This window comes from Oncorhynchus kisutch, linkage group LG17 (genome assembly GCF_002021735.2).
Source record: "Oncorhynchus kisutch isolate 150728-3 linkage group LG17, Okis_V2, whole genome shotgun sequence".
Taxonomy (NCBI): Eukaryota; Metazoa; Chordata; class Actinopteri; order Salmoniformes; family Salmonidae; genus Oncorhynchus; species Oncorhynchus kisutch.
The window spans coordinates 54841424-54862168 of NC_034190.2; the positions used below are offsets into that span (position 1 = coordinate 54841424).

Consider the following 20745-nt stretch of genomic DNA (forward strand, 5'->3'; position numbering starts at 1 on the left):
CTTCCTGATGGGCTGCCCCCAGGTGGTGAAGGTAGGAAACAACATCTCCACTTCGCTGATCCTTAACACTGGGGCCCCACAGGGGTGCATGCTCAGCCCCCTGCTGTAATCCCTGTTCACCCATGACCGTGTGGCCATGCACGCCTCCAACTCAATCATCAAGTTTGCAGACAACACAACAGTTGTAGGCTTGATTAGAAACAACAACGAGACAGCTTACAGGGAGGAGGTGAGGGCACTCGGAGTGTCGTGTCAGGAAAAAAACCTCTCACTCAACATCAACAAAACAAAGGAGATGACTGAGGACTTCAGGAAACAGCAGAGGGAGCACTGGCCCATCCACATCGACGGGACAGCAGTGGAGAAGGTGGAAAGTTTAAAGTTCCTCTGCGTACACATCACAGACAAACTGAAATGGTCCACCCACACAGACAGTGTGGTGAAGAAGGCGCAACAGCCTCAGGAGGCTGAAGAAATTTGTCTTGTCACCTAAAACCCTCACAAATGTTTGCATATGCACAATTGAGAGCATCCTGTTGGGCTGTATCACCGCCTGGTACAGCATCTGCACCACCCACAAGCGCAAGGCTCTCCAGGGGGTGGTGAGGTCTGCACAATGCATCTCCGGAGGCAAACTACCTGCCCTCCAGGACACCTAAAGCACCCGATGTCACAGGAAGGCCAAAAAGATAATCAAGGACAACAACCACACGAGCCACTGCCTGTTCACCCGCTACTATCCAAAAGGTGAGGTCAGTACAGGTGCATCAAAACTGGAACCGAGAGACCTGAAAAACAGCTTCTATCTCAAGGCCATCAGACTGTTAAACAGTCATTACTAACACAGAGAGTGTGCTTCTTACATACAGACTTGACATCATTGGCACTTTAATAATGCCACTTTAATAATGTTTACATATCTTGCATTACTCATCTCATATGCATATACTGTATATTATACCATCTATTGCATCTTGCCTATGCCGCTCGGTCATCGCTCATCCATACATTTATATGTATATATTCTTATTCCATCCCTTTACTTAGATTTGTATGTATTAGGTAGTTTTGTGGAATTGCTACATACTGTTAGATATTACTGCACTGTCGGAAGTAGAAGCACAAGCATTTCGCTACACTCACAATAACATCTGCTAACCATGTGTATGTGACCAATAACATTTTATTTGATTGGAATATATTTGTCCACAGATGAAAGAGGGTCAAAGAAGTGAAAGCTTATCAGTGATGCTGAGGTTTGAGAAAGTCTTGCCGGGAAAAGCACAGATATGATTCCTTAGTTTGAATGTTAGAGAATTTGTCCCATATGCACTGCAGTGTTTTAAATGCCAAAGAATAGGACATGTAGCTGCTCAGTGTAAAGGAAAGAAAAGATGTGTGGAGGGGCTCATGATTATGGTGAATGTGGAAGCAATGTGAAGATTAAGTGCTGTAATTCTGGGGGAGAACACAATGCAGCATTTGGTGGATGCCAGGTACAGGGAGAGTCTAGAGAGGCTCAGAGATATAGGATCAGTCATGGTGTATCGTATGCAGAGACTGTAAAACAGATTGGTAGAACTACAGTGCGGACTGATGGAGCTTACATGGATGTACCTGTAATAAGTGGACCTACAGTCGGGGCTGGTGCTTCTGATGGTCCTGGCAGGGTTTCGAGGCCTGTTCAGAAATCTTGTGCTCATGAATGTGCGATGTCAAAAGACACTGATAATGAATAAAGTTGACTTCATTGCTTTTATTGGTAAGGTTATCAATTGAGTCGGGTTGTGTAAAGCAGCAGGGTGTGGTGGAAGTTAGTGATTTATTTGGTTTAGAATTGTATTTTCATGGTAGTACAGAATTGGGCAGATCATGATTGATCATACATTCCAGCACAGTAAGTGGCGGCATTGCACTTAAACTATTGTTTGCCGACCGCCATGATATCATAGAAGAAGAATTCGGAGCAAGCCACTCCCTCCTCTCTCTTTTTGTACATTGGGGGCTGTACAGTTGTTTATTAATCAAATTTGTTCAAAGAGCGGCATCATATAAGTAGAGAGGGCTATCTGACGTTTAATCTACAATTAAACGTCACAGGTTTGATCATTCGTTTTGACTCAAGTAATGAAAGATACACATATTTTTCCTAAACACTTGTTTTCAAATAAAAAGAAGTCATGGATATATGCAACGCGAGAAGGCGAAAGATAAGAACCCCAAGAAGTCTGCGGGCTTTCAAAAGGCTGGTTGAAGCACAGAACGCCACAATGAAGACGAAACGGGAGGTAAAACAAGAGGTGGTCAAAGTCTTGAGGGCGCTGGTGGTAGGGAACAACAACGAAGACATCGATGTCCCTATGGAGGAGGACTGTTTCTCTATGAACTTTTCCAAGAACGAGAACCTGGAGCATGCTATAGTAATGGCACCACGATACAATCTGTTGCGGGAGGTGGGAAGGGGCAGCTATGGGGTAGTGTTCGAGGCAATTGCTCTGAGGACTGGGGCAAGGGTAGCGGTTAAAAAACTGCAGTGCAACGCTCCCGAAAATGTGGAACTCGCTCTGGCCGAATTCTGGGCCTTGGCAAGCCTGGAGACGAAACACGAGAATGTGGTGCAGCTTGAGGAATGTGTGCTACAAAGGAATGGCATGGCCCAGAAAATGAGTCATGGAAATAAAAGGTCCAAACAATACCTGCGGTTGGTGGAGACTTCACTAAAAGGTAACTAACGTTAGCTAGTTGACGAAATCCACTGCCTGTTTGATTGTCTTGTAACCCTTTTAATGACAGTAACTCGATTGAATTGATAAGATAGCTTGCTAGTTAGATCTGTGATCAATACAGAGCAGGCCAATCAAAACAATGGTTTCATTAGCAAGCTAGCTGCTAGCACAGTGTTTTACCCATTGTTTGCAAAAAGTAGGCTAATTTTGCAAAAGTGTTGATCAGCATATAAAAAAAACGAGGTGGATAAGGAAAATAAGCTAAAAGTGTTGAAAACATTGTGTAACACGTTACCTATTGTTTCTATTAGGATACTTGTTAGATGGGAGGGCAGTAAGTAAATATCTAGAATAGATTATCCATCATTATTGATTTCGTAATAAATTGTATGTTGCTCAGTGTCATACATTTGTTTTTAGTAAAAAAGATTGTCCCACCTATAGGTTCACGCTGCCATACTGTTGTATAGGCAGTTTGCTATTTCCAGCACTTGAGAGAACAGTGTTCTAGTTGGCCATCAGTTAAACTTCTCCTGGTTGCAAAACTTATGATATTTACCTATGCTATTTCCTAATTTTTCTTATTATTAAATGCACTCCACTGAATTGTATTTTTTCCTAATCAAGTTTATATAACCTAAATGTATATTAAATAGGAGTATAAATGTTTATAATTTGAGAAAATATACTTCTGAATCTTGTTTTTAATCTCTAGGCTTAAAGTTTAGAGCTTTTAGCCCCTGTACTGCCTTTACTGCCCTTTTTATAGTTGTCAATGGGCAATTCCACGGTAACTAAATTAGGCTGACTTTTTTTTACTTCAAAATGTTGCAAAACAAAAACCATTTGATTTCAAAGTTCATCAATCTAGACAAGGACACATTTGAACTATTTCCACAGAATATTTTACAAAAACACATTTACTGAAAGAACTGTGCAGATGCTAAGTTTGGTAACAGAATGATGAGTTTTTATCACTTAATTATTAAAACAAACATGATATTGGTAAAAATACTGTAACTAATTGTTAGGTAGGTCTACCTTCTGTGAAATGTCGTGTTCCTCCCTCATGAGGGAGAGAAATTAGAAAATATCTTAAAAAATTACAAAGCACAAGGCAATGTTTTCTGAACTTAAAGAAGGCAAATCATTTATCAAAACTAAATATGTGTAGGTAATAGTTGGCTGGGTTCTTTACATCAACATTATTGTGTGTTATTTATATTACCTTAAGTCTTTTTCTGGTAGATGTTATCTAAGACCCCTTTTCTATCTGTTTGACCAGAAATCAGAACCTTTGCGTATTCCTAATTTTTAGTATGGAAAATGGTTGAAAAATGTATATATGCCTTAATAAAAAATAAAATATATATATATAACTATTAGCTTTCATTTGACATGCTCCTATAAACTTCACATGTTGGTGCTCATGGGTCCTTTTACATGGAAATGCCCTTATGTAAGTGTCACCATTCGGGCCATTACACTTGTCAACAAATTAAATATTAATCTAGACTTCTTTTTAGCCAATAGCCATCATTTTAAAGACAGAAGGAGCTTCTCTGGGCTAAATAGTGTAAAAGTCAATAGAAATGTTTTGGCATTTTTTTTTACATTATCATCAATATTGGTCAGGTTAACCCACTTTCTGCACAGATTTGAGAGGATAGTGTTCTGAAGTCTAATGAACATAGGATGATCATCATATTTATGAAAGCTTGTTGGTCAATATGTGCTCAGGTAACACACTTCAGCACTGTCTTATATGTAGGCTAGGCTACATGGATACGGCGCTGTAGTGTTGTCTGCAATGCCATCTCACAAAGCTGCATTGTGTTGCTCAGGGCTTGTCCAGCAAAATATCAACTTGATCCCATCTTGGAACAAGTTTCTGTCTAAGTTGATAAAGTAAGCTAGTTGTTGTATTGTAAGCTAGTTGTTGTATTGTATCTTGCACAATTAGGTTATTCCCTGCATTTTATAAACTGAAATACTACATTTTGAAACAAGTTTTATTTAAATGTCCCCATAGGTTTTCAGAACTCAGAAGCTGCATGAGCAAAATGTTGCCTATTCGGACCTTACCAATATCAGCAAGTCAATTAATGCGTTAGCCAATACCAAAACAATGGTTGACATTGTGGTTTAAAACAATTCATGAGACAGGTAGTTGTGCCTATTGTTTTCTTTCTCCAACTTCTCTCTGCCCTTGTCCCACTGGGGGTGTGACATTGTTGAAGGCAGTGCAGGGATGAAAAACAAATAGGATAAAGGGGGTTATTGGGATACTGTTTACATACCCATTTAAATCCCAGCTTCAACCCCACCATGTTGCTGACACTAGAGGGACTTGGCCTCGACTGTCTGAAGGGATTTGTACTCCTATAGCTTGCATTAGTTCAACTCTCCCTCCTCAGCTCTCAAATATGCTGACTAAGCCCGAACATTGTAGGGCACAGACAGATTACCTGTGTTTGCATTGAGTTGTAGTCTTTGGACACAGTCCCAGATACCCTAGCCAAGATCAGTGCATTGCTGATTGCACTGTTGCACACAGCCCTATCTTAATGTGTGTAGATAGTGCGCAGCAGTTTATTTAGGCCTAAGCAACAAGTCCCATTTGTTTTAATAGAGATCGTTGCACATGATGTGGAAGGGGGCGGGGCGTAGTTAGTGTTTTCAAAGCGGAAAGCCGCTCAGTACAATGCAGCCTACCCTTGCTAAACCCGCTTTGATGTTTAAAACCGACCTAACCTGATTTAACTTCTAACGAGCAAGCATAAAAAGACTGACCTATGACTCAGCATCGGAAGCACCCGTTTCGTACCATATGTTACTTGAGCACTCTGTCATTTCCCTCAGATCTGGATCAAATTAGCGAGACATTGTTTGTTTTGGTTCAAGCATTTCTCTCCTCCACTGTTGCAGTTCATCTTTCAATCACCCACATGGGTATATGATCCTAAAAACCAATGATGCAGCGGGACTTGCAGCGCGTCAAAAATAGAACCAAGTTCTATTTTAGCGACTGGCTACGCATACGCACGTTAACATGCGTGAGCAGTTTGGGTGAAATGATTGAATAACATGTATGTGTACGTTTATTTTTCAGCGCTCGCACGCTAACTCAAGTGGTGTGGTCAGCATGTTAGAGTCCCATTCATTAGCCTACATGAATTGTTGTTTTTCCAAGTTTTTGTCATGGCACACTTGAAATTCCATATTGTCACAAATGTCACACAAATGTTAGTGATTTTAAAGCACCATGGTGCTTGCCACCAGATTGGCTTTGTGTTCCCTACAGTCTTTGTTGTATGCTCAAAACGCTGAGTCGCACACTGTTCTTTTTACTTCATCCAAGAATCATCTCAAGGCATAGGGGAGTGAGCGGGTGTAAGCGGGTATCCGAGGCCTCCGCAATATTGCTGAGCTACAATAAATTAAGCCTAGTGTATGAGGCATCTCACTGTCAAGTGTGTGTGTTTTTGCTACCCTGTAATGCCGTTTTGTTTTTCCCCAGGTGAGCGGATTCTGGGCTACCCAGAGGAGCCCTGCTACCTGTGGTTCGTCATGGAGTTCTGCGAGGGCGGGGACCTTAACCAGTACATCCTGTCACGGCGGCCTGACCCGCGCACCAACAAGAGCTTCATGCGTCAGCTGACCAGCGCCGTGGCCTTCCTACACAAGAACAACATTGTGCACCGCGACCTCAAGCCCGACAACATCCTCATCTCCCAGAAGTCGGGCTTTCCTGTACTCAAAGTGGCCGACTTCGGCCTCAGCAAGGTCTGCGCTGGCTTTGGTGCCGGTGGCAACGATGGCGAAGAGCAACCCACAGCTGGTGGCGGGGACGGCAGCAACAACAAGAACGTGAACAAGTTCTGGCTGTCGTCAACTTGCGGCTCGGACTTCTTCATGGCGCCCGAGGTGTGGGAGGGCCATTACACGGCCAAGGCGGACATCTTCGCCCTGGGCATTATCATCTGGGCCATGCTGGAGCGGATCACCTTCATTGACGCTGAGTCGAAGCGCGAGCTGCTGGGCACCTATGTGCGGCAGGGCAGCGAGATCGTGCCAGTGGGCGAGGCGCTGCTGGGGAACCCCAAGATGGTCCTGCACATCCCGCAGAAGACACGCAGCACCATGTCGGAGGGGGTGAAGAAGCTTCTGCAGGACATGCTGGCGGTCAACCCCCAGGACCGGCCCGACGCCTTCCAGCTGGAGGAGCGGGTGGACCAAGTCACGCGTGCTGCGTGACACCGCTCCCATTCCCCTTTCCAACCCCTGGTCTGTCAGAGAAGGGACTGCTCTTTTACCAGGTAGGTTATCTTCCTTCTCACATAGACACACACATACATTTCACCTGCTCACTCACTCACTCAATCATATAGCTTCACTGAAGAGTTGACCGTTATTAAATGTGACCTAATAGCAGTTGCTCCTATTTCACTGTCAATTGATCCTATATCAGTCAGCTGTTTAGCAGCCCTGTCAGTGCCCTCCTGATTTGTTAGTATGTCACTCATGTATTTGGTCTGCCTCCACTTAACTTTCAAGAATCGCATTCCTTTGCATTCTTAGGGGGTCAGTTCTTTTTCATTTATTTTATTTGTATTTAACTTTTATTTAACTAGGCAAGTCAGTTAAGAACAAATGTACAATATTATTTACAATGACGGCCAAACCCTAACGACGCTGGGCCAATTCTGCGCCGCCCTATGGGACTCCCAATCACGGCCCGTTGTGATACAGCCTGGAATCTAACCAGGGTCTGTAGTGACGCCTCTAGCACTGAGATGCAGTGCCTTAGACCGCTGCACCACTCGGGAGCCTTGTATTAATACCCATGTAAATCAGTGAAAGCTATTCTCCTCACTGCCACATTGACTTTAATCTGAGATGAACTGTTTTTGACTTAGCAGAGGCTTTGGCCTCCCCTCTCTGTTCAGTCGCACTCAGTGCCGCAACACAAGATAACTGGTTTGCTGGTAATGCCTTGATGCACTGACTGCTATTTCAAATACAAACATGCTGGTACTGAGTCCAGACAAGCAATTCTGCATGCCAGAGTTCCCTCGCTCAGTCTCTTACGACTCACTTGTTTTTCTGCTTATTCATCTGACCGCTCCTCCCTCCCCCTCTTTTTATTTTTTATATTTCTTCTTTCTCTCTGGCTTTAATCAAAACCATGCTACCTGCCCTGAGGGGCAAAGTGTACCCTGTACGGTTGCCAATGCCATTCCAAACTGCATCGCTCCCTCCCTCTCTCTGGCCCATTTTCTGTTCTTTCATAACGCTCTCCTGCTCTGACAGATCATCCCCTCAGGGGCCTTTAGTTTAACACTATGTTTGCCTGTAGATGAGCAGATCAGCCGGGCTCGTCTGCTTTCCAAAGCCAAACCTGGCCCAGCCCTCCACTTCCTGCTGCTCCTCCTCTGCGTGAGTATGGGAGATGGTATCAGTGCTCTGTAAACAAGCCCTATTTTTCTTGGGCTGAGTTGAGTAACAGATGCCCTTTGCTTACCTCTCAGGTACACTCACATCACATTTGATCATGACTTATTGGAATTTCTTGGCAGGCTGCTTAATTCCAGTTGTCTTAGCCATTTGGACTTTCAGGGCGTCTAAGGACATTGTGCCATGTTAGTCTTTGGGCCGTGGATGTCCTCACCTTGTTTTTCGGAGAGACTAAGTAGACTACTCCCAGTGCCTCTGTGGTTGGCTGTAAGACACCCGTTTCTTTTGAATACTTGATCTGCGCGCACTCAAAGTATTTGAAAGAAAACCAGTACTTTGAACCCAGGTTTCGGCACACTCATTGCCAGGGTGAAATGCAGCACGGAACAAAAAGTGTAAATCATAGTCCACAGACGCTGAGACACAATAGTCCGGGTTCCCATTGTGACATAGCTACAAGGCTCTGAGACCACCATCCGCGGTGGATAATAATCCCGAACACGGACCTCCCCACAGTTCTCAACTGCAAACCAATTGTCCAATATTCTACAACACTGCTGTTGTGCTAGGCGTACACATTTTTGATCTGATAAACCCTTAAAGAGTAACTGTCAGACACTGGGTGAGCCACAGGCTCCATTCTTCATGAGCTGATTTAATTAAGTCTGTGCGGGACTGATTTTGTTCATATGGCGTATGTGACGCAGCTTGCTTGGCAGTCCCTGTCCCAGGAATTTAACGCCATATAGGCAAGATCAAAAATACCAGAGATTCTCACATGGGGCGGCAGGGTAGCCTAGTGGTTAGAGCGTTGGACTAGTAACCGGAAGGTTGCAAGTTCAGATCCCCGAGCTGACAAGGTACAAATCTGTCGTTCTGCCCCTGAACAGGCAGTTAACCCACTGTTCCTAGGCCGTCATTGAAAATAAGAATTTGTTCTTAACTGACTTGCCTAGTTAAATAAAGGTATAAAAAAAAAAAAAAAATGGGACATCTTATTTTTGGCTATCAGTAGTGCCCATTATTGGGCAATTTCAGCCAACAGGCTAGACATATAGTTTGGAAGAGAGCAGAGTTGGGGCGAAATGGAATAGGAGATCAGACACTTGACTTGAGCTATGTTTTGCATACGTTTAGGAGTGGGAGTAAAATAAATGTTATTAATATTTAGTCGATGTTGGAGCCTATCATATCCAATTTTTTTTGTCACATGCTTCGTAAACAACCGGTGTAGATTAACAGTGAAATGTTTACTTACTGGTCCTTCCCAACAATGCTGAGATAAACATTGAAATATAATAGAAAGATAATAACATAAGGATTAAATGCACAATGAGTAAAGATAGATATGTACACAGTCCCTTAAAGTATTCATGCCCCTTGATTTATTCCAAATGTTGTTACAGACTAAATTCAAAATGGGTTAAATATATTTTAAGTCACCCATCTATACACAATAACCCATAATGACAAAGTGAAAACATGTTTTTAGAATTCTCTGCAAATGTATTCAAATACTTTGTAGAAGCACCTTTGGCGGCTTTGAGTTGTCTTTGGTACGTCTCTATCTGCTTTGCACATATGGATCTGGGGATTTTCTTCCATTCTTCTTTGCAGATTTTCTCAAGCTCTTAAATTAGATGGGGAGCGGCAGTGAACAGCAATCTTCAAGTCTTTCCACATATTTTCAATGTGATTCATGTCTGGGCCACTCAAGGACTTTCACATTCTTGTTCTGAAGCTATTACGGTGTTTTGTCTGTGTGCTTGGGGTCATTGTCCTGTATGAACGAGGTTCTCCTCTGGTTTTCTCCAGACATAGCACTTTGCATTCAGGCTAAAGAGTTAACATTTTCTCATGAGACCATAGAATATTTTGCCTGTCTTTTCATGTGCCTTTTTGCAAACTCCAAGCGTGCTATCATTAGCCTTTTTCTCAGGAGTGGCTTCCGTCGGGCCACTCTCTCATAAATCCCAGATTGGTGAAGTGCTTTAGAGACTGTTGTCCTTCTGGCAGGTTCTCCCATCTCAGCCAAGGAATGTATTCAACTGAAATGTGTCTTCCGCATTTAACACAACCTCTCTGATTCAGAGAGGTGAGGAGGGCTGCCTTAATCGACATCCACGTCTTCGGCACCCTGGGAACCGTGGGTTAACTGCCTTGCTCAGGGGCAGAATGACAGATTTCTACCTCGTCAGCTTGGGGATTCGATCCAGCAACCTTCCGGTTTCTGGCCCAATGCTCTAACCACCAGGCTACGTAGGTGGACTCCGATGAAGCTGTAGTGACATCTCAAGGAATATCAAAGGATATTTGATGCACCTGAGCTCAAGTGTCATAGCAAAGGGGTATGAGTACTTATGTCAATTAGATATTTAATTTTCAATAAATTAGCAAACATTTCTGGAAACATGTTTTCACTTTGGCATTATGGGGTATTGTGCGCAGATGGGTGAGAAATCCATTTAGAATTCAGGCTTTAACACAACAAAATCTGGAATAAGTTAAGGGATATGAATACTTTCTGAAGGTTCTGTATGGGTAGGAGTAATGTGACTAGGCAACAGGATAGATGATGAGCAGTAGCAGCAGCGTATGTGATGAGTCAGAAGAGTTAGTACAAAGCAGGATCAATGCAGATAGTCAGTGAGAATTAGCCTTTATGAATAGTGCGACAGAGGTGCTTTTAATACAATAGAAACAACAGAAAGACAACCTTTTAGAAAATCTGCTGGACTTAAAAGGTTGTCTGTCTGACCGCCCTCTCCCACCCGCAGCAGGAAAACGCTGATCGCGCCGCAATGATCTCTGTCGGGGCCCACGGGAATGCAGCGCTCTGCTTGGTTGCATGGGATACAACTGAGACTTCACGCAGCAGACAGCTCAGAGGAATGGGGCAATCTTGTCAAGAATCTCGTCAAAAAAACCTCTGTGGATTAAGACAGTAGCCTCACGCTACGTTAGCTCACATTTGAATGGAATTGGTTGAATGTGTTAGATTGTGCTCAATCTCTAAGGATCCTTCTAATAACCCTAATCTCTCGTAGATGAGATTGAGGACTGGACGGTTTAGATATCTGAAGTTCCAATCTGACGCTCTGAACTTGAACCTAGATGGTCAGAGTTTTTGGGGCACTCCGACCAATCCCCAATGCTTTAGACTGCCGTTCACCTTTTTTCCCCCTCGCCACTCCCCTCCCAGCTGCCCAGTGTGCCATGAGTGTCAGTGAGTTAACTGTGAAGTAGGGCCGGGCGTAAGAATCAAGGTTTTGTAGAAATGTTTGTTCTCGTGCTGTCTTTTTGGTCTCATCTGCTTCACTCCTGCTGTTACTGTTCACCTTCTCATTTCCACACATACGGGAAACCTCTCCCCCCGGCCACTCACCACATCAAAGATGAGCGATCACGTCTTCCTGACTGATTTGGCCCAACAGAATCATATGGACACCGAAAGACATTGACTTCATTTTACTGTAATAGAGAAGTTACCCTTTCTATTGCTCCTCTTTTTATGTTTCAACTCCTCAAACTGCATGCAGAGCCGACTACTAAAACAGAAGTATCAATGAATATTGATTGTTGTGCGGTACCACTTACTGTTAGAAGCATTTTAGCCAAAGACAGATATACTGGCTGTTCTGGTTAAATTTGTAACAAAAAGGCCATTTTCATAGACTGACTTGAAAGCAATATCAGTGAATATTGCAAAAAAGCAGGTAAAACTATTTTGATAAAATAATTAAATTATTAGTGGGTATTACGGTTGTGGAAGGCTTATATTTAGCCTAGGTATAACTTCACAAGCCCTGAATTCATTAGAATTTGGCTGACTGTTTGAAATGCAGTGTATTTGAAAGTTAATTGTGCAACAAAGCTTACTTAGAGAACATTTAAAAAAATCTCTCTCTCATATATATAGATATATATATATATCTCCATCTATAAATTTGAAAAGAATCAAGATATGATTTTTAGGCCATATCGCCCAGCTGCGTAGTGTTGCGTGTCTCTCGATCGGTGTGGAGTGGCCTCATTTTAGCTGTTATGCCTGTTATGTAACCCACCCCTGGTACCCTGTCTGATGGGAGAATCCATCATCTGTCACACGGGGGGGGGGGGGGGGATTAGATCTTGAGAACACAGAGGGGGTGAATATGGTAGGTTGAGGGGGTTATCGGAGGCTTACAGTGAGGTGGTGGGGTGTTAAACCTGTGTTAAATACAAATCCTTTCAGTGTTCAAGGATCAGGCTGAACTGAAAGTGACATCTTCTCTGTCCAGTACCACAACCACTGCCGTGGGCATCCTCCATCGCTCTTGTTGTTGTCCAACGTCTCTCTCACACACACACACACACACACACACTTGCGCACTCTCAGAGCGGTCTATGGTTACTGTTAGCTCCTTCTATGCAAGGGTTTACTGAGGCTCACGTTTGGAACATTTTGTCCTCTGCCTGCCAGCCTGTGTGCCTCTACCCAGATAAACCAGGCCAATGCGCTTTAGCTTTCCCCCCGCCTTTACTTAAACTGAGGTTCTGTTTTTATTTTGAGCATCTGTGTTTTGTTGGCCATCTTTTTTTTTGTTGAGATTTCGAGTGCCCTGCACATGAGTAACATCAACAGGGAATATTGACTGTCGTGCCTTACGCAAGTCTTTCTATGTACTGCGTATAGGTTCCAAACTGGGTCTAGTTCAACCCTATCCTAGGGCACACGGTACACTTTAGGTGAGCAGAAGAACGCATGTTCAAACTTGGAAGTCGCTCTCTCTCTCTCCATCTATCAGTCTATATGGAAATGGTGTAGTTTAGACAGTGATTTGGCTGTATGGTACAGCATGTACTCAATGTGTTCTGTGGGTGTGTCTCACCGTATGTATAGATGTTTGTTGTCATGGAAACCGGTTGGGGGGGTGACTGAAGTCAGTGAAAACTAAACACAATATTTGAGTTGATTGAGAAATGCCAACAGGGGGTCACTTTTTATATGTGATTTTTGGGGGGAGTGGAGGGCGGGTGTCCAAGAACGAGAGCGTTTTTGCTTAGTTATGTAACCGGGGTGTTTTGAACTTTGTTTTGCTGTATGCACCCCTCGGTCTCGTTTCACCCTGCCTTCCACTGCCTGTGTTACTGACTGGCAGTGCTGGGGTTCTGCATTGGCATGTACAGTTGTGAGTCGACCGTATCTGTGCTGTGTTTTGGTTTCAATCACTGTCTTTTGTCAGGCACACTCTGGAGTAGGCTATACAGTGTGTCTTTGAGCATTGTTCTGCTGAGCCTCAGTTTGGTCTTCTGGCTGGAGCCTTTTTAAACTCATTTATTGATAAGCTGGGCGTGATTAGCTGGTGTTGTTGCAAAAAAGTAGTTAGGAGGTTGCTTTCAGGGATATTTTTAGTGATGAACTCAGATTTTCTTTTTAGATAAGTCTCACTGCTGCTATAGCTTCACTGAGTGTCTCAAAGATCCACACACGTTTGCCAACCCTGACCGAAACCATGAATCACCACTATCCCACAAATACTCAACCCCCGTTGATATCTAATCACTTCAAGATGGGTGAATTACCTGAGGCTGGAACGGTGAATTCCTCCCAAACCTGAAAACAAACATGCAGGCACAGCCAACCTCGGTGTGAGCTTGGGCATTGCGTAAGTTGTGTTGCATAAGTTTGTCAGTTTCTCTCTTTTGCTTTCTTTTCCCTAAGCGCTTTTAATGGTTTTCGCTGGTGCTGTTGTGGTCGTACAGAGAATGTTATAACTGGTTTTGAGTTTGGGTGAGGACCAGACTCCTCTGCTAGTTTTAATTGCTTGCACACTGTTACAGAACTTGCCTGGCAGTGACTGAGGCTTTTCAGTCCTTTTAAAACGCAGGAGCAGAAATGATTATAGTTAGTTGAGTATAAGAGGGTGGCACATTGGAGATCCAAAGAGGAGCGTAAAGACCCAGTGCAGTCAAACGTGATTTCCCTGTGTTTTATATATAAACGCAACATTTAAACTGTTGGTAGCATGAGCTGAAATGATCCCTGAAATATTCCAAAAACACAAAAAGCTTATTTCTCTCCAATTTTGTGCAAACATGTGTTTACATCCCTGTTAAGGTGCATTTCTCCTTTGCCAAGAAAATCCATCCACCTGACAGGTGATGCATATCAAGAAGCTGATTAAACGGCATGATCATTACACAAGTGCACCTTGTGCTGGGGACAATAAAAGGCACTCTAAAATGTGCAGTTTTGTCACAATATATTGCAATAGATGTTTCAAGTTTTGAGGAAGCGTGCAACTGGCATGCTGACTGCAGGAATGTCAACCAAAGCTGTTGCAAGAGAATGTAATGTTAATTTCTCTACCGTAACCCGCCTCCACCATTGTTTTAGAGAATTTGGCAGTACGTCCAACTGGCCTCACAACTGCAGACCACGTGTAACAACGCCAGCCCAGGACCTCCACATCAGGCTTCTTCACCTGCATGATCATCTGAGAGGGGATGATCATCTGCGCCCCTGCCCAGTCATGGGAAATCCATAGATTAGGGCCTAATTTAATTTATTTAAATTGACTGATATCCTTATATGAACTAACTCAGTAAAATCTTTGAAATTGTTGTTTTTGTTCAGTATATTTCCACGCTATGAGGATGGAATAATAGTGTGAAAATTATGATGAAACCCTTTTACTATGAGAACTGCTTATAATGTCAGCCTTTTTTGGTGGGGTGGAGTTTTGGCCTTCCATGGTGAAAGCACCATGCGGTAAATTAGTTAATAGATCAAAAATAGAGTTCCAAGCCTCTTTGCCAACAGCAAATGTTCAGTTTTCCCCTCCCCCAGCTCAAACCATTGACAGTCCTAGCAAAAGTCTTGCTTGAGAAATTGCTCTGGATGCTAGTGGCATGGGTGAAAGTTGTGTTTCAGCAGACTCTAAATGGCCCTCTGCTCAGAATAGGTGTCTCCCACCTCCCACGAGTCTTGACAGGATCTTTAGCTGGGTTGTGTTCATTAGGCACTAACAGACCAACAGGAAGGGACTACATGGACTCTTCCAATAAGAACTGCTCATTTCCATTTTTCCGTTGCAAAATATTTGAAAGCATTTTATTTTGCTTGCCTTAATTAAGTGACCCTGGCACAGTCTTTCTCCTCAACAAGCCTGCACAAGAATGGGAGGTGAAGTCTGCTACCACCATCGATCGATCCCCCCCTGGGCTTTTAGCCTGACAGTGTCAGCTGCTGCAGGGCCCTTACAGCAGCTGAGAGTGCTGCACGCAGTTAGTGAAGAAAATGGGCCCTTTTGCTCATGGAACACAAGTGCTGCAGTGGTTGCTGCACGAGGGGGAGATTCATGGGGTTGTGCAGACTTTTTACAGCCTCAATGGAGACCACTGTAAAGAAGCTATTTTTAAAACTTGTAAAAATCATCAATATATCAATATAATTATCAGTGTCATTTTTTAAAATGACATTTGAGCAGTTTGTCTTTTTCATGTCAAGTGGGTTCTTTTTATGCATCAGTCCAGCTGGCCCACTTGTGCACATACCATGTGGTATGAGTTATGCAACCTATCCATGGCACGTACTTCACTACTTAATAGTGTGCATCATTGAGATTAAAGCGAAAACTAAAGGATCTGGGTTACGTCATCAACAGTTTCAGTGTTTGTTTGTTTTTTGGAGTGGTTGTCATGGTATTTATACCATGACACTATCGGAAATCTCGGACTTGTCAACCAATCAGGATCTAAATCCCACCAATCTCGCACATCTGAATGGCCTTGCATAATGGAATATTTCTATAGGCTATACATTTTGTATGCACAGATCAGTGAATGCACTGGAGTTCCACAGTACACTATTAGCACTGCCTAAAGAATTATGATAACCTGTGGACCTGTATTTCATATTGACGAACATTCAATCATCTGGTTCTCTCTCTTTCTCCACAGATTGGTATACAAACTGAAGGTGGGATTCCACATCTGTACAGAGGTGTAAAAAGGGACTCTGAACTGTGAAACCTCTACAATTGCTCCCAAATGTGAAAGAATGGAGGGTTTGCGGTCAGCGCTTCTAAAATCAGGACACCTTTATCGGGAAAGCTATGCAATAAGTCATGTGAGAAGTCAGGTCCTCTCCCCTTCCCCCACCGCACCTTTTATTTTTTTAAAGCCCAAAGACATTCACCAATGGACGACGGTCAAGTATGCCAGAACACAAAGTGTTCCTTGGCACACCTGGTTTGGAATGGAGGCGGCAGTAGCCTTGAGGTTGGAGAAGCAGGCCAGCATCTGGAGGGTTGCCGGTTCGAATCCCACTGCTGAAGAGGGCAAAAATATGGCGGGAGTGAGCCAGCAGGTGCCACCTACCTCTCCAACCTAATGTGTGTTTGTGTGGATGTGTATCCGGGTGGGTAGATAAAATGTCCATCCTGTAGGGACTAATAAAGTATATCTTAATGGCCACAAGGAGTAATAATGATTTGTTATTTGATGAGCTGGTCTTCAAAATACATTTTTCTCAATGTTTTTTTTATTTGAATTGGTCCGGACGGACATGTACTGTTTCTTCCTTCTTCTCCGATGTTGACGTGTGTTGGATGGGGCCACATAGGCTAGTATGGATGGATAATCGTTCACGTATATACCGGAGAGGATAACATGTTGCACTGTGTACCCTCTATACCAGAGTTTTAAAAAGTATTCCTAAAACGACCGACGATAATGATGTAGAAGAAGGGACTTGTATACTGTGAATTGGAAATGTGAATTCAGTTCAATACAACTTTATTTATAGACAATTTCTAAAGGTGGGTTATATTGGGTAGTTCAGTACACAGCGCCCCATATCCCATGTCCTCAATGTGGACACATTGTACTAGTATCAACCAAGCAGCATCATCAACACCCCCGTTCCCCTCCCTCTACACCCTTGTGCCTTAGACTTTCATCAAATGGAGGGGTAACCAATTTGATCCCTAAGTAGTTTGATGTGTTTTTTTATACATGCAGTATATCATTTTCCCTTGGTAGCAGGCCTATATAATATTGTTATGTCGTGCATTTGAAGCCAAACGGTGCCATCTCCCTATATAAGATCATAAAATGGTTTTAGGGGAATTACCTATTGCGTAAACCAAATTGTACCAGAGTTGTGGACACTGATGTCACAATTTTAATATTGGGCTAAATATAAATTGATTATGTTATATATCCCAAAAATTTGGTATGAAACGGAATCAGGTTAATTTCAGACCGAAAAATTTACTGATTAGCTAGTAACTACGATAAAATCTTACATTATTGTATGTCACTCACTATTAAGTTGACATTGACAGTGTCTTTTTTTTTTTATACAGAAATGAATAATGAAATGTGGCTGGCTACTGTGAGCTGGAGGTTATGTTATGCATGTTATGGTTTCAATGTGAGATTTGTGTATGAAGATTCAGGACCCTCACCAAAGGGGATTTTAGACTCACTTTAAGCCTAGTGCCAATTAAGGGCAAAGCAGGCAACTTTGAGCGCTTCGAAATCCCTTTTTAAACTCTCATTTACTTCTTTGACTTTGGATATTGTAACCATAACATTTGCTGATAACATCATGTGAATAATGCTATGGAATGGGATCAAAAGGACAGTTGTGATCAACAGCGTGTGATCTTTGTAATGGAATGGTTTTTGAATATCTGTTGGAGGTTCTTCAGCTTAGGATGTCGATTGTTTGGCATTGGTAATAGTTCCCCCAAGTAGCACCACGACAAAAAAAAGTGGTTTTAAAAAATCGCCTTTTCCTCGAGCCGTTTTTAGTTGTGTCACTTCACTATAAACGAGATGTGTGTGGGAATAACAGTTGAATGGACAGATACTATTGTACACACACAAAACGCATAGTCATCGTCGTCGTTTTTCAAACACTACCACTTAAGAGTCTACCATCTAGATTGTGAAGTGTCTTTTTGCAATGTTTCTGACTTGTAATGACTCTTCCTAGTATTTTAGTAAGTCCCGAGTGACAATACCCATTCACGTAATGGTTGACAGTCTAAACCAGGGCTGGATCTTTCCAAAAAGCTAATCCTGGATTGCAGAATGTGGACTTCAGCAAGCACCAACCAACAAACAATTGAACCACAGCATATTGGGAATGTTCCCTGTGTTATCTATTCGCTTTTATTTTAAGTGAGCACGGTAGTTGACGATTGATTCATAGACGTGTTTCCAGGATTCAGTTGGGACCGTATCTTGTGTCAAGGCAACCCATTCTTTCCTTTTTTTATTAGTCTAGTTTCCAGTTTTTTTTTTCTTGTTTTTTTTCCGTTTATGGCTATTGACAAACACTCGGATCTGTGTTTGATAGTCTAGTCCTACCTCAGTCTCCTTCTCTGACCGTTGTCTTTCACTAGACCGTCTCACTAGATTACTTTTAAACTGGTTTCGGTCTAGACCTGTTTAATTTGCGTTTTTAGAGGGCCATTTCTTTAACTGTGATAGGTTTAGACCCGAGTCAGTTTTTCTTTAACCTCAACCAACCTCACTGGTCAAACTCCTCTAAGATGCTTTTAGATTATTTTCTTTTTTTCGCTACCGTTAGCTACTCTGATCGGCGTTTGAGATTTTGAATACTTTACCTTCAAGCTTCTCTGCAGATAACTTTGCCTTTTTTAGATTTATTTTTATTTTTACAGATAATCTCAGAAGTTAACACACCTCTTTCTCAGATACCTCTATTTTAATGTTAGACTGTACACCCAGGGACACTCAGCTTTACTTAAGAGACCAGTTTGTTACCTGGAAAACCTCTTGTAACCTCTGACCTCTTTCGGTGTTAACAAGTAAGTGAGCACTCCCTTTAACGTCATGGCAACGTCTACTGTTGCATGACTACTCTACGTTCATGTTTTACGTTGAAATATACTGTATATGATAAGGGAACTGAAGCTCTTTCCGCCACCTATTGTTCATACATGATGTCGTACCTTGTTGGGAGTAGTGAAGACTTTGGGTGTAGGTTACATGTGTATTGCCATGGTTTAAGGGGAGCACTAGTCATACAGCTACCGTAATGATTATGCTTAAAAACCAACTCACTCCTCTATGCAACCTTCTTTCACTGTACAAGGAACCAAACCATTCGTGGTGTTCTGTTTGTTCTCCTGAACTACTTCTTCCAGCACCTATGTCAAAGTGTGTATACAGTACGTATCATGTAAGTTATGAACTTTTTTGTTTAAGAAGCTAACTTGAGCCATTAGATGTTTTAGTAAAGCATATTTTTTGTTGTTGCTGTAAATGTTTGACAACTTCAGTTTCTTGAATAAATTATAAAATAAGTCTTGTTTTTTTATTAGGACCAAATCATCAGACCAAATCTTTCATTACACATGACATAAACTGCATTTTATAATTAATTGTCCAATATACATTGGGCTCAAACAAACCTCTGCTAGCGATCTAATTGTTTATGAACTGGTTGTACCACCTATAGTATCTAACCACCAAGTGCATGGCACAACTAGAATAGACAGATTGCATTAACAAATGATACTCCCACATTTAAGAATGTATTACCATTTTGGTCCTAGTCTTTACAAATGTAATTTATTATAATTTATAGTAATGGTTGAAACAGAATAAATTGAATGGTTTTAAACATTGATACCATTCCATTCACTCCATTCCAGCCACTATTGTGAGACGTCATCTTCTCAGCAGTCTCCTGTGCTGTATTTGTCTGTAAATAAATGTGCTAACTAAATGATCGTAGTTGGCGTAGGCTACATTTCCAGTCTGATCATTTTATTGATGTCAGTCTTCCATGTGTCTTTTTCCTGTTTTGATTTAGTTCAGATGGTCTGCTAGTTTTATTCTACAGTTTTTCGCTGCAACCAGGTTTTTTTTTTTGTGGCTCGGATTTCCGTGTAATCTCCGTTAGTAGCTGTTAAGAAATCCAGTGGTGACCCGCAGGTGCTGTGTCTTTGTTGCAATACTATGGTTTTAACGAGCTCAACACATTACCCTGTCTCTCACCATTGTATTCCTCAAAAATAACATTACTGTTTGTACTGGTATTATATAACTGGGTGTTTTATACGCTTTATATATTGTTCATTGAGGTGGATCCCTGAAAATGAAATCTAATAAACCACTTTCAAAATAACTTTTATATAATCATTTTAAAGACCACAGAGACTACCTTTTATTTGGGAGCCAAGCTGCAGTAAACCGAGCTCCAACTGATAATGTATACCTTTGTTTAACTAGGCAAGTCAGTTAAGAACACATTCTTATTTTCAATGACGGCCTATGAATGGTGGGTTAACTGCCTCGTTCAGGGGCAGAACGACAGATGTTCACCTTGTCAGCTCGGGGGATTCAATCTTGCAATTGTCCAACGCAATAACGACCTGACTCCCTCCACAATGCTTGTTACCCGAAAGTAAGCGAAGGTAAATTGCTAGCTAGCATTAAATGTATCTTATAAAAAACAATCAATCGTAATCACTAGTTTACACATGGTTGATGATATTACTAGATATTATCTAGAGTGTCCTGCGTTGCATATAAT

The 20745-nt window shown here is 42.2% G+C and overlaps 1 protein-coding gene across 1 annotated transcript; it reads left to right on the plus strand.

The window, feature by feature from the left end:
• The first annotated feature begins 1945 nt into the window (after positions 1 to 1945).
• On the plus strand, positions 1946 to 19959 carry LOC109907922 (serine/threonine-protein kinase 35-like). The gene is made up of 3 exons (XM_020506224.2): positions 1946 to 2724; positions 6247 to 7045; positions 16128 to 19959. Exons 1-2 carry the CDS (start codon positions 2181 to 2183, stop codon positions 6981 to 6983), a joined length of 1281 nt encoding a protein of 426 aa, XP_020361813.1. The 5' UTR covers positions 1946 to 2180; the 3' UTR covers positions 6984 to 7045; positions 16128 to 19959.
• The last annotated feature ends 786 nt before the right edge of the window (positions 19960 to 20745 follow it).

Coding starts and splice junctions, on each gene's coding strand:
- LOC109907922 (XM_020506224.2), top strand. CDS start 2,181: ATGGATATATGCAACGCGAGAAGGCGAAAGATAAGAACCCCAAGAAGT. Junction 2,725..6,246: donor GGTGGAGACTTCACTAAAAG/GTAACTAACGTT, acceptor GTTTTTCCCCAG/GTGAGCGGATTCTGGGCTAC.